Source organism: Gavia stellata, chromosome 5 (assembly GCF_030936135.1).
Source record: "Gavia stellata isolate bGavSte3 chromosome 5, bGavSte3.hap2, whole genome shotgun sequence".
In the NCBI taxonomy this organism is placed as follows: Eukaryota; Metazoa; Chordata; class Aves; order Gaviiformes; family Gaviidae; genus Gavia; species Gavia stellata.
In genome coordinates, this window is record NC_082598.1 from 33010243 (window position 1) to 33028320 (window position 18078).

Sequence of the window (18078 nt, forward strand, 5' to 3'; positions counted from 1 at the left end):
TTGAAGAGCTTTTATGCTCCCAAATGTTGGATACTTTTTTTTTTTAAATGAAAAATGGACAATGCCTCTCTGTCTGATTGAATCATCTGTTCCTAAAAAATTAGAAAAAAATTCTCAGCATAAAGAGCCTCTGCTGTTTTTACTAGCAGGAGAACAGAGGATCCCAGAAATGTTGGCTGAATTTTTGATATCTCCATCGATACCAAAAGGTTGTGTCTCATAGTTAATATTTCCAGCACTGTTTTAGGAGAATATTGAGGAATGCAGTTTTTAGTGATCCATCTAATGGTTTTGATAGACTTTCAGAAGCAAAACCAGAGCTTTCACCTCACACATTGATTCCAATGCCAGCTCACACAAGGCTGTTGAACTGGTTTTGTCCTCAACACTAGGTTGTGCAACAGTAATGCTATTAGCAGTTTCATCCCCTCATTGAAGCACTGCAAACTCTGGTAGTATCTTGTATGCCTTAGGCATTTTTACTTGCAACATTACCCAGAAGACTTTTAGAATGGCAAACCATGATGATTCTGTCACAGTACATAGTATCCCAAAAGGTGTCTTTTGAGTTCACATCCAAAATTCATCCCCTAGATTATTTTAGACTTTAATTCAAATCCTACTATTAACCTGTGGATATTTTTCCCTCTGGCATGCTAGCACAAAGATGAGGAAGGGCTTGAGTCCTTAGATATTTGCAGAGTCCTGTCCTTTTATACTGATAACAAGAAGCAATTCGTATTCCTGTCAAGACTCTTCATTCTTTAAGCAGAGAGAATAAAAGGTGAGATGGTATAAACTGGGCAAATTTCTAACATTTTAGATAAGGAATTTAGACATTTTAGACAACAGTACTGGTGCTGAGAGTTTATTTGTTCAGTTTTCTAGAATGTGGGCTACTAGGGGGCTTTTTAAAGCATTTTCTTTACCAGGCTGCCACTGTAGTTTTCTGCATGTAATTTTCAGTTTTATTTTATGTGTATATTTCAGATTTGCCTGTATACCTGTGGAATCTGGGAAGGTAAAGACTGCTCAGATTTGAAGGCAGCTGCCTAGGAGTTGACTGTATTGGGCAAAATACGTCAAGTCACTTGAATGAGGAGACAAAGCATGTGTTTACTGTTGTCGTTACAGTTAATGGTTATGAGAAATGTGTTCTGTGCTGATACAGTCCACAGTACCTATACCGTACAGTACATTCATCATCAGTTACTGCTTCAAAAGAGCTTGAAGGGTATCATGGCTGCTAGTGGCTTCTTTACCCCCTTCTGGGAATGAGGATGAAAAAGTAATGTATTTTATTCAAAGATAAAGCTAGAAAAAGTCAGGCTCCTCTACATGAGTAGATAGGCATCTCAGAAGAACAGCAATAAATGCAGGTTAATAATTTCCTTTTCTTCCCATAGTTAGAGGTTTTAGAGGTGCACAGTACCCTTTAAAGATACAGAAACCCATTCTCTTTGCTTCTATGTTGTACTCCCTGTCCTTGAATAATATATCTCTTATTGGAGATTGTAATAAGTGATGGATAGCTATTTAAAAATTGAGTACAGATCTTGCAGCCTTCGTTGAGTACAAAAGCAAAGTTAAACTGGATAGAAAGGATTACATTTCTTTAACACAATAATTGTGAAATGGCTAAAACTTACATATACAGAACAGTATAGAAATTAAGTACAGAACTGGCTGCCTGTGTCTCCCTTCTTTTTGAAACCGTACTTGAATTTAACTATATTCATAAATGAATCTAGAATTTCATTACTTTTCTTATGCTACAAAGTATTTGTCATGTTCTGGGGTCTAAACTTGCGGAGAGAAATCTAATGATCTGCTTTGTATAGTGTCTGCTAGTAGGAAGCTTCACTTCAAAATGCATACTAAATGGCTTTTTAAGTCTCTAGTAATCTTGTTTAATAAACTGGCAGAGTGTTAAACAGAACTTACGCCTTTGAGAAAGTGATGTATTATATCCAAATCATTTGACAAAGCTTGCAAGACCAAGAACAGTCAAGAAATTCTGCCCATGTACCTGTAAAGTTGTGTCTTGCTAGCAATTCAGTGTTCTGGTGGGACTCTTGGTACTTATTTACCTTGCACGTGTTCTAAGTTAGAAGTCTTGTGGTACACACACAAGTGCACCACGGGTGAGCTCAAAGCAGTTTCCCTCTTAGCGAAACTAAGGCTGAAGTCATGCACTGTGAAACCATCAAGAAAGTACCACTTGCAATTTGTAAACAAGGTCCTTAAGCAGTTCTCTCTATACACACATACAGTGTACTCACCTAGGACTGGTAATAGAGGTGAACTTCATTGCCACTGAAGACATCCTGTGGACGTTTGGTCCTGGAACCATGATGTGTTATAACAAATCATTGTTCCTTCCCTCTCTGTACTACACCAGTCAATAATGTAGATCTACTCTGTTTGCTTTTATCATTTGGATGCAGAATAAGCTACCTAAATCTGAAAGCTAGTAAAATAGCTAAACCCTGAACTCTCCTGATAATTCAGGTGGCATGTAGCAGTTAAAGTGTTGTTCTTGGAGTCTGACAAGGAGAAAGAAGGGAGCAGGTAGATGGAAGGAGTGTCCTTGGTAAGGGGGTGAAATTTTCTCATGCTACTCTTCTCTGTAGAACTGCTGAAGTACAGACTCTACTCTGGGTAAGTGGAGTTGAAAATCTCTCTAAGTGCTCTGAGAAAAGTGCCTCAGCTTGAATCTTCTGTTCTCCAGTTTTCATCCTTTGTACTTGGACAAGATCCAAGAAAACTGCAGAAAGGGGCCATTTCTCTGCATATGAATTGTTCTATTGAAATAAATACAATATAAACCCGTAAGGAACTATGAAGTCATTAATCACATGTTACAAGTTGCTCATTCATAGGAATAAATTTGGCAAAGTTTTATCCTGGGAAACACCAACTCACAGTAATGGTGAGTGAACTAGGTGTTTTGGAAATTTTGAATCCCAAAGCATAGCATCCTATGGAAACTATGGGGTTTGGAATGGTAAGCATTGTGTATCAGTGTCGTGTATTGTGTATCATAGATTCATGCATCTGTTCTACAAACAACGGTGTGTATTTCAAGGGTATTTTACAAACAGTAGAAGTCTGTAGTTTCCAACGTGTTCTTTTTTTACCCGGATGATGGTACTAGGAGAATATAGAACACAGCAAAACGAGCTTAAATGTCAAGTGCTATCTGTAGCATGCCAAATGCTTGCTTAAGGGATATGATGGAAATGCTCTCTTCTTAGGATACTTAAAATAGATGAAGAGTGGAAGAGGACAAGGGAGAAGCTGGAGAATGTTTTTTGACTCCTGAAAAGGTCATTTTGAAATACACAGTAAAGAAGTGCATGATGGAAGGAGATCATGGCTGGTCCAGGATGTGGTGTACTAAATTAGTTTTGCTGATCACTAACAGTCTGAACTGGAAGAATACGAAAGATGCCTTCAGGATAAACAACCATATTGTTGACTCTTTCCTTTTCAATAATATTAATACTTGGAATTTTTTTCTCCCCACTATTGTTTCTCCTAGATAATTTTTTGTTAGACGTTACCATGTTGTGAGACAGTGTATTTGTACTGGCAAACATTAAAGATCTTCAGTGATTTGAGAGATTTATCCGTTATGAAGTATGTGACCGTTTATAAACTGGGGTGTGTTTTTTTAATCTTTCTATATGGAAGCAGATTTGGGCCTAGAGAATATAAATTAAACACAGTAATTTAAGAATGAGTAAAATGACTTTTCATAGAAAACTCACTTTCAGAGGGCCACAGTTTGTGCACTCTATGCATCCGTTCTCTTTCGATGTCTTACTTTTCAGCTGACTTTTGGCCTTTCAAAATACCACTTTCACCTCACTTTTGTTACCCACATTTTCAGTTTCTACACTTTTGTACTTTCACATAAGCTATCTGCTGTGTGATTCATCACCAAAATTGCAGTATAAATTTCTCTGCTAAAACAATCTGTAAGGTATAGAAATAACTATCTATTACCCTTTTCCAGTAATGGAAGCATATACTCTGTTCATTTCTTTGCATATTATTAATTAAAACATAATCCATTTGCTAATAATTACTACCAGTATGCTTTCATCTGCCATATTAATTACTATACTGTTACATTTCAAATCCTGTTAAGGGCAAAATGAAACACACCTTATATTTAAAGCCAAGAATTTGTTCTTAGTGTACTGCAACAAAGAATTATTATTAAACCGTATATGAAAATGTATTCTTTTATTTTCTTTTTCTTTCTATTACAAGGGCAAAAAGTCTCAATAATAACAACACAATTAAAATTGTTATGCGCACACATCCTACTATCTTTCCCTTTCTCTGATGTCATGGTTACTCTTCCACTGCTTCTCTCTGGATCTTGAGATCATTCATTGGCTTTGGTTTGGGGGTGCTATGGTGAGTTGTCAGTGTTCCAGGTTCTTTGCTGGGAGGAGTGTGATGCTGCTGCTTTCTTCATCCTTGCTCTAGGATCCTCTTAGGGCTAATTTTACACTTTGTCCTTCCTTCACTGATCTGCAACTACATTTTACATCAAAATTTACTGGGTAAATGGGGATTGTCTTATATACGTTGGACGCTTGTCCTTTATTCTCTTTGTTATCCCTAAAACTGGTTTTGACCAGCTCCCATGTCTGTTTCTTTAATTCACCATTGGCGTAATATTTGTAGGGTTGGGGTTTCCAGTGTAATCCTGTGCCCCCTTTCTTATCATTCCATACTGGTACACTGCATCCTGTGTTTCCACTTTCATTATCTCTGCTGTCATCCCATGCCTACACTACATCATTATGTTGGTCATAATTATTTCATCCTAAATAGAATAGAAAAAAAATCATAGCCACCTGGTCTTTGGAAAAATTGCTGTTGCAGCTAAACAAGTTAAATAAAAAATCCAGGAAAGCCAAGACAGAAAAAAGGAGAAAAGGAAAGCTTGACAAGATTCAATCCTAAGGCCTTGCAAAGTTTATTCAAATCATATTGCTAGAGGTGGCAATGCTGCATTTATGGGGAGAGAGCTACACTAGCTTACATTTATTTCACAAATACGTTACTAAACATTCTTTAAAGAAAACCCTTTAAAGGTTTTTAGTAAACCCTGGTTTAGTTAACCATTGTGGTATGAATTTTTACATTCGTGATCCATCCGGTTAAATCACTATGGCTATACTATGCTGGTGGGAATATCGATGTACAGTAAAAATGAGCATATATGTAAAAACTGTACTTAAATTATCTTGGAGTTTTTATAAGAATTATTTGTACTGATAAGTGAGAAGACATATTTAGATGACCCAAGTTTCCCATTTCTGTTTTTCTCATTTGGTAATCAAAAGATATTATATTTTCATCTTTAAGATAGTCATAATGACTCTTGCTATGACTGTGATGATTGTTGTGTAGGCTCTGCTGTATGACCTTCTGCAAGAATTAATGCCCTTTTTTACAGTTTTCATACATTCCTAACCTAACTCCCCACTTCTTTCCATAGGGAATTTCACTTTTCTACCATCTCAAACATTGTTATTTGTCATAGCTAAAATGAATCACAGTCATATAGGACACACAATGAGAGTTTCATAAAATAGGATAGACTTTTTTTTAATAATTGGATTTTTTTTTTCTTATGGTTTTATATCTTCTTTTGTACACCTGAAAGCAAACAGTTAAGCTAAATTTTTAGATTAGATTAGAGGCAGAAATAACTCCATGAAAGGTTATATGAAACTCGAACACCAGTTTGCAGAATATTTGAATTTAATGCCTTCTACTACTATGAGCGCTGTTTGCCATATAAATGTGTAAATGTGGCAATTCCAAGTGCATATAAAGACAGGATTATTTCAAGTGAGATTTTGAAAATCTCTGTCTTGAGCTAACTCATTTTGTAACAGAAGTCATTAAGAATTTTATGAGAGCAACACATCTGAAAACCCTATTCTAAAAATCAAATAGAGGTAGATACTGTGTCTGGTTAGGTAAATATGCATCTAAAACAAACATCAGCAGCAGAATGGTTTTCTATTCAATTCTTCTGGGTAAATAAATGAGTATTTTTTTTTTTTTCTATGTTTTTCTAGTGTGTGGTATTTGCTATGACATCTGGTCAGATGTGGAATCACATCCGTGGACCTCCATATGCACATAAAAATCCTCAGAATGGACAAGTGGTGAGTTGATTCTGTTAATTTTATTTTGAGGGGAAATATTGTATAGATAGTCACTCCCTACAGTGAGTCTACAATAGCAAATAATTGCAGTTCCATAGGACTGTGTGACAGTGTGCCAGAGTCTTAAGTCTCCTGTTGCAAGCAGAGTCTGTTTTGGAATTTCAGATGTTTAGAAAGTTCCACCATCTTTGATTTGAGCAATGAAATGAGTGGCCATATTTTTCAAAATTCTCTCTCTCAGACTCCCAGCTATAGTGAATGTGTCATAAAATGTTTCATACCACACAATTTCCGCTGTCCAAAGATAAATGGATATTGTGTCTTTTTGTAGAAACATGCTCCTTCACAAGGTGAAAAGCAAGTTTGTTTTTTTCTTCTTTTCAGGCTTCATTTACACAAACCTTTGAGATTTTTAATCTCTTATCTTCCTCTTTCTTGAGCATTTTAGTTGGAAAAGGAGATGGCAAATATTTTCATGTGCTTTATATTTTTCATGTGCTTTTTTCCATCATGCCTGTAACTCTTCCACTGAATTTTACGGAATGCTTTTTCCTAGATCTCTTTACTCCTTCAATTGAAATTCTTTATCAGCTTTACTAAGAAGCTACCACTAGTTGATTACTGCCAAAATTACTGTTATATCCTGCTACTCCTGTCTTTGAAGGAATTCTCTTGCTTGCTCCTTCCTGCTCACAAATTAGCAAACGTTCATCAGAGTTCAGAAGAAGAAACTCTCTTTGCCTGCTGGGAAGGTAAAGAGAACCTTGGCTAGCTTCTACCACTCTTTGCTTGAAAAGTGGTAAATAACAAGTTGTTGGGATGGAATCTATGAAACTTGCAGTGAACTTAATGGTCAGGAAGCTTTTTCATGACTAGTGGCCTGTCAAGCTGTATTCAGCTTTGATCATCAACTGGTTAAAGGAGATTGGTTTTTCTCTTAAAGAAAAAATGTATTTGAAGCTCCTTTTGTGTCATATCTTAATTGGAGTAGCAAAAAATGATGGTTTGAATTTGATTACCAATTTGCTTTGTATCAGGAATGTAGCAGCATATTGATGTCATAAAATGACATGATTCCACCTGTCAACTTCGTTATGCAGAAATAGAACTGATAATGTAATAAATAATCTCTGTAAAACATTGTGTTTATAAAAATTCAGAGTTTTTCATTACTGCCTTGCAGTATTAAATTTATGATGCTTTCCTACAGAGTGACAGAAAGGAGAAATAATGCATAGAAAAAGCAACGTGGGTGACAAATTAGTTTTTACCATACCCAGTTTTATACACATTGCCCTTGTTAAAGACCTGTTTCTGAAGTATAGACTACATTAAATAATTTAAAAATATCCCTTTAATTATTCTTGAATTTGTGCCATCTTGTCTCAGTTTTCAGACTGTGAACTCCTCATATGCTCTCTGAGCTCTGAAAAACTACTAGTTTGGGAATGTTAATATACACAACTAAATAATGAAAATAACGGTAGAGATGGTTTTAAGTTCTAGTTACTAACCTACTGTATTAGTCAACACATGTACCTTCTTTTCTGGTTTTGCTCAATTGTATGAGTTCAGGTAAGTTATTTTGTGCCTCTGATTCACCTGTCTCTCCTTGGTCATATGTGTCAGTACTTTCACCTCCTTGGAGTTATGTCTGTGTCAGTAAGTAAAACCAGTCAGATTATAAGAATTAAAAAAAGTATAGATACAGGATCACCAAATTCCTGATTTATTTAAGGTATTACTGACCACTAGAGCTGTAACTTAAAGCTGGTTTTTACCAGTGTTAGAAGCTTAATAAGTATTTAGTAAACCTTCACCTATGTTACATTGCATTTTTTTCAAATAACATTGTTGAACATTTTCCTGTTTCATTTTTCTAGCACTTATCTATGTTCCTGTGAATTTGAAGTCATAAAAGTGATTATCTAACACTTCTGTGAGATTTATTCAACCATGATAATTCACTGTAACACTGTTCTGCATTAAGTTAGCAACTGCTGTCTTTACATCTGGATGAAATTTAACTCACCACTTTCTTTCCAATGTCTAGGATTTAGTACCAATTCCAAATTTCCATGCTAATTTTGTACAAGGATTACTAGCATGTAATACTCTGAAACATTAACTGTCTTATTATGTAGAATTCTGGTTTTAAGAGGAGGCATAGAATAGCTCACCAAGCTTAATTGTTTTATTGTTAGGTTCAAATTTACTACTTCTTAGCTTTTTCTGTTTCATAGGAGTTAGTGGTTCAGTTCTGTACTAGCTGTAGAGACTGATATGCCACCGGACTTTGAAAGTGATAATATTCTGTCTCTGTAAGTTGTACCTTGCCTCAGATATCTCCTATTATTTGCTTTGTTCTTGACATAGTTTTAGATAGCACTTCATTTATCTTCCTTAAATTCCTGTTTTTTCAAAAAATGAAAATACATTTGTTTGCTTTGCTTAAACAACACTACTTACTAGTGCCAGTATCTTGTAAAAGTAACATTACCAGTTCTTAAAATTTTTGGGTTGTCTTTATGATTCTTTGTTTGATTACCTAAATTACTTTAATTCTATGATGGTATTCTTTGAATGAAGCTTTTAAACCATATTTTTGTAGTTCTGTGTGGGTCTATTCTGTGAAGTTGATGTGCTCTCTTATTGAGGTTGTTGCACTTACTTCCTTTGTTACCCATTGCCATCATCTAATTTCAGTTTTTGGGTCCACATGAAAGCAGTACCGATTTTTATTTAGAAAGCTGAATCACAGAGTACCATTGTTTGATACTTCAGTTCTGGTTTAGGTTGACGAAACTGGTGCTGGTCTCCTATCTTGACATGTTCTTTATCTCTGTTATATTTTTGGAGTTCTTTGTCATTTGCCTAATAATTTTGTTAGGATTAGGCCCTAACTGACTGTGTGACACTAAAATCTGTACCTATTTTACTGGTGTTGAGAGTGAAAACTAAACATCCCATTGGTGTCTGTATATAAACAGTCTTGGGAGAGCTCCAATTTTTATTCAGAGTTTGATCTGTATAGAGCTGGTGGTGAGACAAGTAGAGAGCTGGAGAAAGCAATTACACATTTTTGAGCCTCCTGCAGTTCTGTTGCTGTTTAATTGACCTAATAGCAAAGAATTCTCATTAGATTTTCATCAGCTTTTAATCAAATAGCATCAATGGCAAAGAAAGCATTTATGTATGTCTATCTCGAGATTAGCAGCCATTTTTTTTGATTTGGATACAAATTCTACAATTTTTATTGTCCAGTATGCTCAAGAGTGCATCTTTAAAATGGTTGAAAGTTTGCTATAAATGAGAACAAGGCAAAGGACAAGCTTGATCTAAAATACTGAATTAAGATGATTTTCAAAGCTCATACTTTCCTTCTCTGAGAAGAAATTATTAGAAGTTGGAAAGGTTTTTGTGTGAAGAGGGAAATATGATATTTTTTTGGTCAGATATTAGATGATTTTCCTACATAAGCTGATGCTTTGTGAAATGGAGAATGGTATTATTTGCCACTATATCAATTGGATTTTTTTTACATGTCTTATATTTTAAAAGCTGGTTAAAATTGCTTAAGCATAACACAAATTATGTCCTTAGGAAGCAATTTATATCTGTTTAGCAGATCTTTTAGATGGAACACCTTGCAATATCAGATCAAATACAAAATATTTGTTCAATTGAGGAGTTTATTCAGCCTTTCCTTTTTTTCCTACTTATTTTTCAGTTTTATAACCACTGATCTTTATTCAGGAACAGTCTCTAAAATACCACTTTTTGAAAAGTCTAGCTGATGGCTTTTTGAATGGTCTAGCTGATACGGGTATCTCGTAATCTGTATGTTTCTGAGGTTAAATGAAAAAACATGTTTGACTGCTATTATACATTTTTGCATTTATCAATGCAAAATTAAGGTAGTCTGTGTGAAAATTTTATGCTTAGAGTATCAAGGTTCTTAATTCACATTAGTCCTCTACTGCTAAGCTGGACAAAATGCCATTTATTAAAGTATATTCTTCTGTGTTTTCTGACATGACTTTTTCATATGTGTCTAATCAAAATAAATGGAACTTTTTTGGAACAATTTTAAAGAATGACTCTCCCTTTCAAGCTCAGTAAGTCACAGTAAATACATTGTCCTTTTGCCTTCCATCTGTCTGGAAGCATGTTTGAAGTACAGTCTGCCGAGATTGTATTTGTAATGCCTGACTTTTCTGAAAGTGGCCAGATTGCTTGGTAGCAGCTTCAATATATATAAAAGTCACTTTGTGCGATACATTATTATATATTTGTCTTCCTTTTTCGATAAAAAGTTCGTACAGGTTATTATATCAGTGTCTACCATAAGATATCCAGATCAGTGTCAGTAGTACCACAGCAATATTTTGGTGCATCTATCGACAATGATCACAATCATAGTGCTATTGAAAATACTTCTTAATATTTTATTGGAGTAGCCAATTATTTATGTTAATACTCTTCATAGAAATGAGAAGTAGGTTATCTATGTTATGAGTGTATTTAATGAAACAGCTTTCCTGTGGTCATCAAAGCAATGAGTTTACTCAGAAGCTGCAAATAGTAAAGGGTTTCTCAAGCCTTTAATTAAAACTTGAATCTTGATTTAGTAAAAAAACTTAACAATTGGCAGTTTAAGATGTAGAACTAGCATAAAACAATCTTAATTCTGTTAATAGACCAGCACATTAACAAATGGGCAACATCATATCTAAACTAATGTTGGGAAAATTATTACCCTCTATAAGACATCTATCCTAATTTTTGAGATTGCATGGGTGATCGTAGCTGGCATTTCAATAACTTTCTGTATAACATGTTTCTACCTTGATATTAGAAAAGGGAAACCTTACACCATATTTCTTACCTTTTTTTATGGTGGGAAGAAGAGGAGGTAGGAAAATGGTCATGACAGAAGGGTTGCTCAGATGAGGCATTAGAACCTCTAAATTCTTAAAATGGTCAATTCTTGAAGCATACACGCTGTAAAAGTTCAGACAGTACCATTGTACTGCAAGTAATGTAGTTTTGGTTTAATAAGGATGGAACATGTTCCCATCAAGTAAAACTGGTTTTTAGACAAGTAATCAGGCAGCAAGTAGTCTGTCATGATAAAATCCAATAAAATAAAAAAAAGCGCTAGATTTTAATTGCTCCTTGTAACAACACAAATCCAATTTTAATTGACTGATACCACTTGCAAGTAACAAACACTCCTCCTCCCCCCGCCCACCTTTTGCTAGGTGTAGATGGGCTCCTAGAAGCAATTTAGTTTCATTTGAAAGAACTGTTTTGTACAGAACAGCTCTTTTTATGTCAGAAGTCAGGCTCACCTCAAATATGTGAACTTATAAAGTATCTGAAAATAGAATGATAATGCAATACAGAAAAATACACTTTTTTTAAAAACAGAAAAACAGAATAACACAAGGGAAAACCTGTTCATGTTTTTCTGTTACTTCTAGAACAATAGCCGTTTTCTTAAACCCAGTTTGAGTGCCAGGTCGGAATCTAGTTTTTCTGTCTTCCTGGACTTTACTGGTTGTGTAGATGTTAAAAGGCAAGAGCCTTCTCTAATAAAATAATTTTGATTAGAAGGTACGTCTGAAGATTGTCCAGTCCAGCTGCTTGCTCAAAGCTCGTCAGGTTGCTCAGGACTTTGTCTAAGCAAATTTTGAATGCCTCCATGGTTAGAGATTCCCCAACCTGTTCCAGTGTTTGACCATCCACATCATACTTTTGATTTTACCTTTTAATTTAGTTTTATCTTTTCTTTTATTCCCCTCAGGAGCAATCAAGGTAAATTTTATCCTTCTTTTCAGTAAAAGCTGATTTAGCTGAGTTCTTAATTAGAATTTAACACTGACTTGAATAAAATTAGACTTAGCCCAGTAGTACACCTTTTCAGAGATCTGACAGCATACCTTTGCTTAAGTGGCACTAGCCCTATTATGGTATCACTACAGTATCCACACTGGAAATGAGAAAACATTAAGCCTGGAGTAGTCATAGAGATGTTTCTCTGTATAGATTCTGTTCTCTAAATAGAGCTGTGCAGCCATTCTTCCTGTAGCTAATAAACAACTTAAGCATGTTTGTTTTCTTCTAAAATTTTACAAATTTTCAACAATTTTGAGGGAGTGGGGAAGGGATAAGAGAGGAAAGAACTCTACCATATTTTCCCTATTGCACAACACGTCTTTCACTACTTTACATGGATTATTTTGTGAATCTTTCCTCTTCCCTGCAGAAAGGTAATCTCTAGTACAAGGGTGCAGATGTTTCTTTTGCTGAAGTAAAGTTTCAGCAGTTGGGAATTCTTGTGAATTACTAAGCAAGTATCAAAATATTTTCTATCCTGCAGAGCCTTCTGGGTTTATAGACCTGGTGCATTTTTCCACTGGAGAGCTCTTGCATCTCCATATAGTTTTGCTAGTAAACTCTAATGCTGTCATTTCAGTGTAACGGATTAGATTTCTCTTACGCCTGTGAATAATGTTAAGAGAAGGAACGTGCATTTGAGTATGTTAATGTAAATGAAGCAGCATACTTCAGACAGTCCTCTGTAGACTAGTTCACCCATAATCTCTGGTTCAGAGAGAGAACTTTTTATAGTGGTTATTCTTTTTTATGCTGGTTATTCTTTACTGAACATAAGGAACTTTTGATGCCTTTTTTTAAATCCGCAAGGCAGCAGTTATTTGCTACTTGATATTTTGATAAATATAAAATGCTTTTTATATGTTTCCATAGAAACAAAAATTATTCTGACATTTTTTTTGTCTAGCTCTGGTGCCAGCATTAATTTCTTTCTTTGGCTAGCCTTTCATGTTTACTGACTTTTCCTGAAGGAAAAGACAATAGAAGAAGGCATAAGGACTAAATTAAAAGGTAAACTAAAAAGTTTTATTGTACATGCAGATTGTTCTTCTGAGTCTCTAAAAGGCAGTAGGGTAGCACTATACATCCCACCTTCTATATATCAAATATTTCTTAGAGTTCCTGGACATTAAATGGCAGGATATCTATGTTTTTTTCTTTTTCTGTTCCTTAAATCATTCATAGTAATTATTATTTTTTTCTTTATATATGTTGACAGTCAGATCTTGTAGATAATATAGTGAGGGACAGGCACACAGACCTGCTTTCATTATTTTCCTCACATATTCTTTTGAAGCGTTATGAACATTCACAAGGTTAATGATGGCACCACAACTGTTCTTTGTGCCTTTCAATTTGAGACTTACAAGTGTCCTATTCTTGGGTTGTTGGGGTTTTTTTTTCCCCCACTGTCTAGCAGCATACTTGCATAAGAATTCAACAGTCTGAACCCGGGTAGCTGAGGAACCAGTTTTGGTTTCAGATAGTGTGCTCAGATAGGCAAAACCTATTCCTGTACTAAAATTAAAATAAAATGGTATTTGGGAAGGTTATACATATGAGCAGAATGTGAGAGTAGGTGCAATGGTAAAGGCAAGGATTGACTACTGGGTTAAACAGATTGTTTTTTGTTTGGTTGGTTTTTTTTTTTCCCAAGTCAGTGGTAAAATTACCACTGATTTTTATGAGTAGACCTATTCAAAGCACCTTTGAAAATCATATCCAAGGAACTTGTATGTATTCATTTTTCTTTCTGCACAGTAATGTTTCAGTAGCAGAAATGAAATTTGGTCTAGCTTTAGAACAAACAATGGGAATCTTTAAATAAATGAAGGACCTTGTTTCCTGATTTTTTTGTATTTATCAGATTAATTTAGGCAGTTTATTTATCTAATGTTCATTGGTTGGTATTGTACTTCTGTTTATTACAATGGTTGTAATTAACAAAAGAATTGGAATGTATGTATATGCTTTCGTCTTCTCAATACTCCTCATTGTAATATATCTTGAAAATATAAAAGCTTTTTCAAAATTGCTAGAAGAATATGCTCACTGAATCTGTAATGCTTATGTTGTCAGAAATGCCATACAACATGTGTTATTTAAGCTTTCTGCTGTTCTGTTATGTCCAAAGGACAAATTCGACCTAAGCTATTGGGATTCTCTAGAATATACTCTAACGTGTGAACTGTAGTCTTATAATTTAGGATCTTGGTGAAAAGTCCAATTTATTTAATTATTTTTGTATTAGTTCAGTTAGATTTTGCTCAGAAGGATAGCTTACATGGCTGTTACATTATCTATGCTTATATGTAGAAGCAGACATTGCTAAGTGAATTTCTTGCTGTGGCTATGTAAGTGGTAAGTTATATTTATCAAAAAAGTCACCGAAAATGTTTGAAAGGGAATTACTATTTTCCAACTGCTTTGTCCATCTTCCTTGGAGGATGAAAAGGAGAGAGTTTAGCTTCTATCCTGATTGTTGGTCAGGATTCAAAGTCTCTTTATGTGCACATTGTTGAGAAACAAGTTCACAAAAGGAGTGGGCTTTTACACAAGCTTTAGAACAAGGAATTATTTTAATTTTCATTTTGCACTGCCCTTTAGACAAGCACACTCCTGTCTGCCACGTAAAAAGTCATTGCAGAACTGCCACATGTATTGGCATAACACAACTGAGATTGATCTACTCTTTAAATGTTTTAAAGGCATCTTGCATCAAGCTAATATGATGCCCAGAAGTGGGTTGAGGAGCAGATTTAATGTACAGCACATTTTCTTAGTATTCAGTACTTACAGAATTAAACTTTCACATTTATTAGAAATAGACTGTAGTTCTTTTGTACGTTTATACTGAAAAGATGAGGCATTTTTCACTGTTCCCCTTAAAAGTCTGTCATTAATATTTATATGAAAGCTGTTAAAGGCTGGAGCGCTTTAACTTTATGTACAGTGCAAATTAAAAAGAGTTCTTTACTGAAGGTCTTACAAATCTAGGTTTTGAGCAACAAACAAAACATGAAATAACCTCCTTCATGTTCGCAGGTCCTGAGGTCACTTAGCATAGCAGAATGCTCTGCATGAAGATAAAATAGCATTATCATTTGAAAGAGGGAAGTTGTCTGTATTTACTAGTCCTTCACACTTCTAATATGGGTCAATGGAATGAAAAAAGAATTTGGTCTGATTTTTTTTTTGTAATCACTGTTCTAAAAAACATTCCAAACAAAAAAATGTTCATGTGCCTTTTGCACATCCATAATTGTGTAGTTCATATTAATCAGACTGAGTAATCCTTGTGAGATAAAAGAAGGAATTGTTCCATAGTCTTCTCTGTGGCTAAATACCAGAGTCATAGAACTAAACTGAAAATTATATTTTCAATTATTGTTGGTTTATTTGCCTATAAACAGCGAACACTTCAATGAATGGTATAATGAATGAGTAAACACCATCTAATCTTGTCCGGTGCTTTCATTTAAGATATTATTAATGCTGGAAATGGGGAAAAAAAGACATAGATTGTCTTTAGAACACAAGTAGGTATATTGCCATTAAAATGCTTTGTGTGTATAAACAAAACTTTAAAATTGAGCTTTGGAAATGTTCAGAAATATTTGGGCATAGTAGTACTCACAGCCCTTTTATGTGGCACTGTAAAGAATTGCAGAGTTTTGTCAATGTTAGCTACTTCACCTTCTGAATGTGCATTTAACTACAAGTATGCTACAATAAGTGGAAATAATCTAAGCGTTGGATCAGCTGCACAGTTTAAGAATGGATATTAAGAATTGTTTTAAGAACCAAATTGAATTAAATTCCTGCTGTTAGTCATTTAATAGCCCCAAAATTGATCACTTGCATTATTATTAATTATCTCTGGAAAATACAGAACCACAAGGACATGATGTACATGCCACTTTAGGTAGTGCTCATAGAGGGATCATAGTGTGTTTGCTACTGTGGTCTTTCCACTGTATTCCTCTCATCCCTTAGAAACACTATATTAAATTCAGTCCTACAAATATTTTGCAAACCTTGAGTAACTGGAAGAGTAAAAACAGTACGCAGACTTTGTATTTCTTCTGGGTTTTTTCTCCTGTTTGTTTTATTTCCTGTTTCCCTAACCCTACTAAAATAGTCACAGAATGATAGGGGTTGGAAGGGACCTCTGGATATCACCTAGTCCAGCCCCTTTGCCAGAGCAGGTTCACCTAGAGCAGACTGCACAGGAGTGTGTCCAGGCGAGTTTTGATATCTCCAGAGAAGGAGACTCCACAACCTCTCTGGGCAGCTTGTTCCAGTGCTCTACCACCCTCAAAGTAAAGAAGTTACTCCTCATTTACTAAAAAAAGCTTCATTTACTGAAGAACAAACAATTGAAACCCCTCCAAACAAGCCTCTGTAAAGCTGAGGAAAAAATTCTAGAAGAAACAGATTAGAGAGACATTCAAACCACCGTTACTCAGAGGATTATTTTCTGTATAAATTGAAGAACATACCTTCCAAAAAAGATAGCAGTTATAGCACGGGGTAGAATGAATCCTGAAAATAGGCAGCAGAACTGAAATAGTAAAAACACAACAGCAATTTGAAAAAGAAAAGGACAACTGGAAAAAAACCCAGAAACAAATTCCAGCAGAATCCCCAGTTTTGCTAGTATAGGTGACCAGTACACATGTATGCTGCTGATATACTTAATGTCTTTAAAATGAGCCTCTTCTGTGGAATTTATTCCCTTTGAGAGTTAAATACTGTAAGGTTGGGTTATTTAACATAAGTATACTACCAAGTTAACAAGTTCAGTCCAGATGCATAGTACTGGTTTGAGTTTTTTTCCTTCTCCTTTGCCCTTTTTTTTTTTTTTTTTTTTTTTTTTTTGCATTTGACCATTTACACCATTTCGTATAGCTCTGATCCAGCAAATAACTTTAATGCTTAATTCATAGTGCATGAGTGGGAGGGCCCTTGTACGTTGTCCCGTCATGGGGAAGTGCATCTTTTCAAAATCTTTTACTTTAATTAAGATTTTGTTCCCAGACTTGTTTTACGGTGCTGTTGTACCCCCCTTTGTATTAAAATGAAACTTCTTTTAATTGTTGGGTGGATTGCAGATGTAATACTTTGTACCTTGATTTTGACTTGATTTTTTTAATAGGCAGACCACATTAATAAATTGTATTCAGCCCATACTTACATATGGGATACTTTTTTTCTAGCTGAGTGAGAACACAATTTGTGGAAATCATTCTGACTTTTGAAGTCCAAAACCTTCGTTTCTTCCCATGTAATGTAGCGGTGGTTTTTTTCCTTGGTTCGTTTCTGGCATCAACTGAATTCATTAGTACCTATTTTTGCACTCAAGTCATCAACTTTAAACTTAATAAATTAATCCCAAGATCTGGAGATCCTTTATGTGGTTTTAAACAGCTTATTATGTCTCACATTGAGCCAGTTATTCAACCTGCTTACAGTGTTTGTTCCAAACCCATTTTTCTCCAGCTTTACATGGAACACAATGAGTTGCCAAAGTCCAGATAAATAGTAGCACATCTTCTTTGTCAAGAGGATTAATTACCTTAAGAGAAAGATTGTGCCTGATGCATCTGGTATCTATCTCTTTGGAATAAGTGTGCTGTATTTCATCTTACTTTTTCTGTTCCTTCCTATGTTTAATTGTTCTTTTTTTCAAAATTTATTCAGAAGAATTTCATGTTATTGAAATCTAACTTCCTTCCAGAATGTGTTTACTTTCTGTGTATGCTATTCTATAGATTTACACTAACATGCTCAGATAGACTTGGTTAGAATACATACATAAAAAAATAAAATTGCTACTAGGCTTTAAGATTTATGTACTAGTTTTGGGAATTCTGCTTTTTGAGTTTTCCTTCAACTTTTTATGTGGTATAGGTGCATTCTGTCAGCTGTGGACCCTTGTAACCCTTTCATTCATCATAAGCATTGCTGAAAA

The 18078-nt window shown here is 34.9% G+C and overlaps 1 protein-coding gene across 1 annotated transcript in view; it reads left to right on the forward strand.

Annotated features, from left to right (window-relative positions):
* TUSC3 (tumor suppressor candidate 3) overlaps positions 1 to 18078 on the forward strand; it is a 75087-nt gene that overhangs the window by 17260 nt on the left and 39749 nt on the right. The window contains exon 5 of the mRNA XM_059817932.1: positions 6114 to 6203. Coding sequence (XP_059673915.1) covers positions 6114 to 6203 — 90 coding nt within the window. The remainder of the gene's footprint in view (positions 1 to 6113; positions 6204 to 18078) is intronic.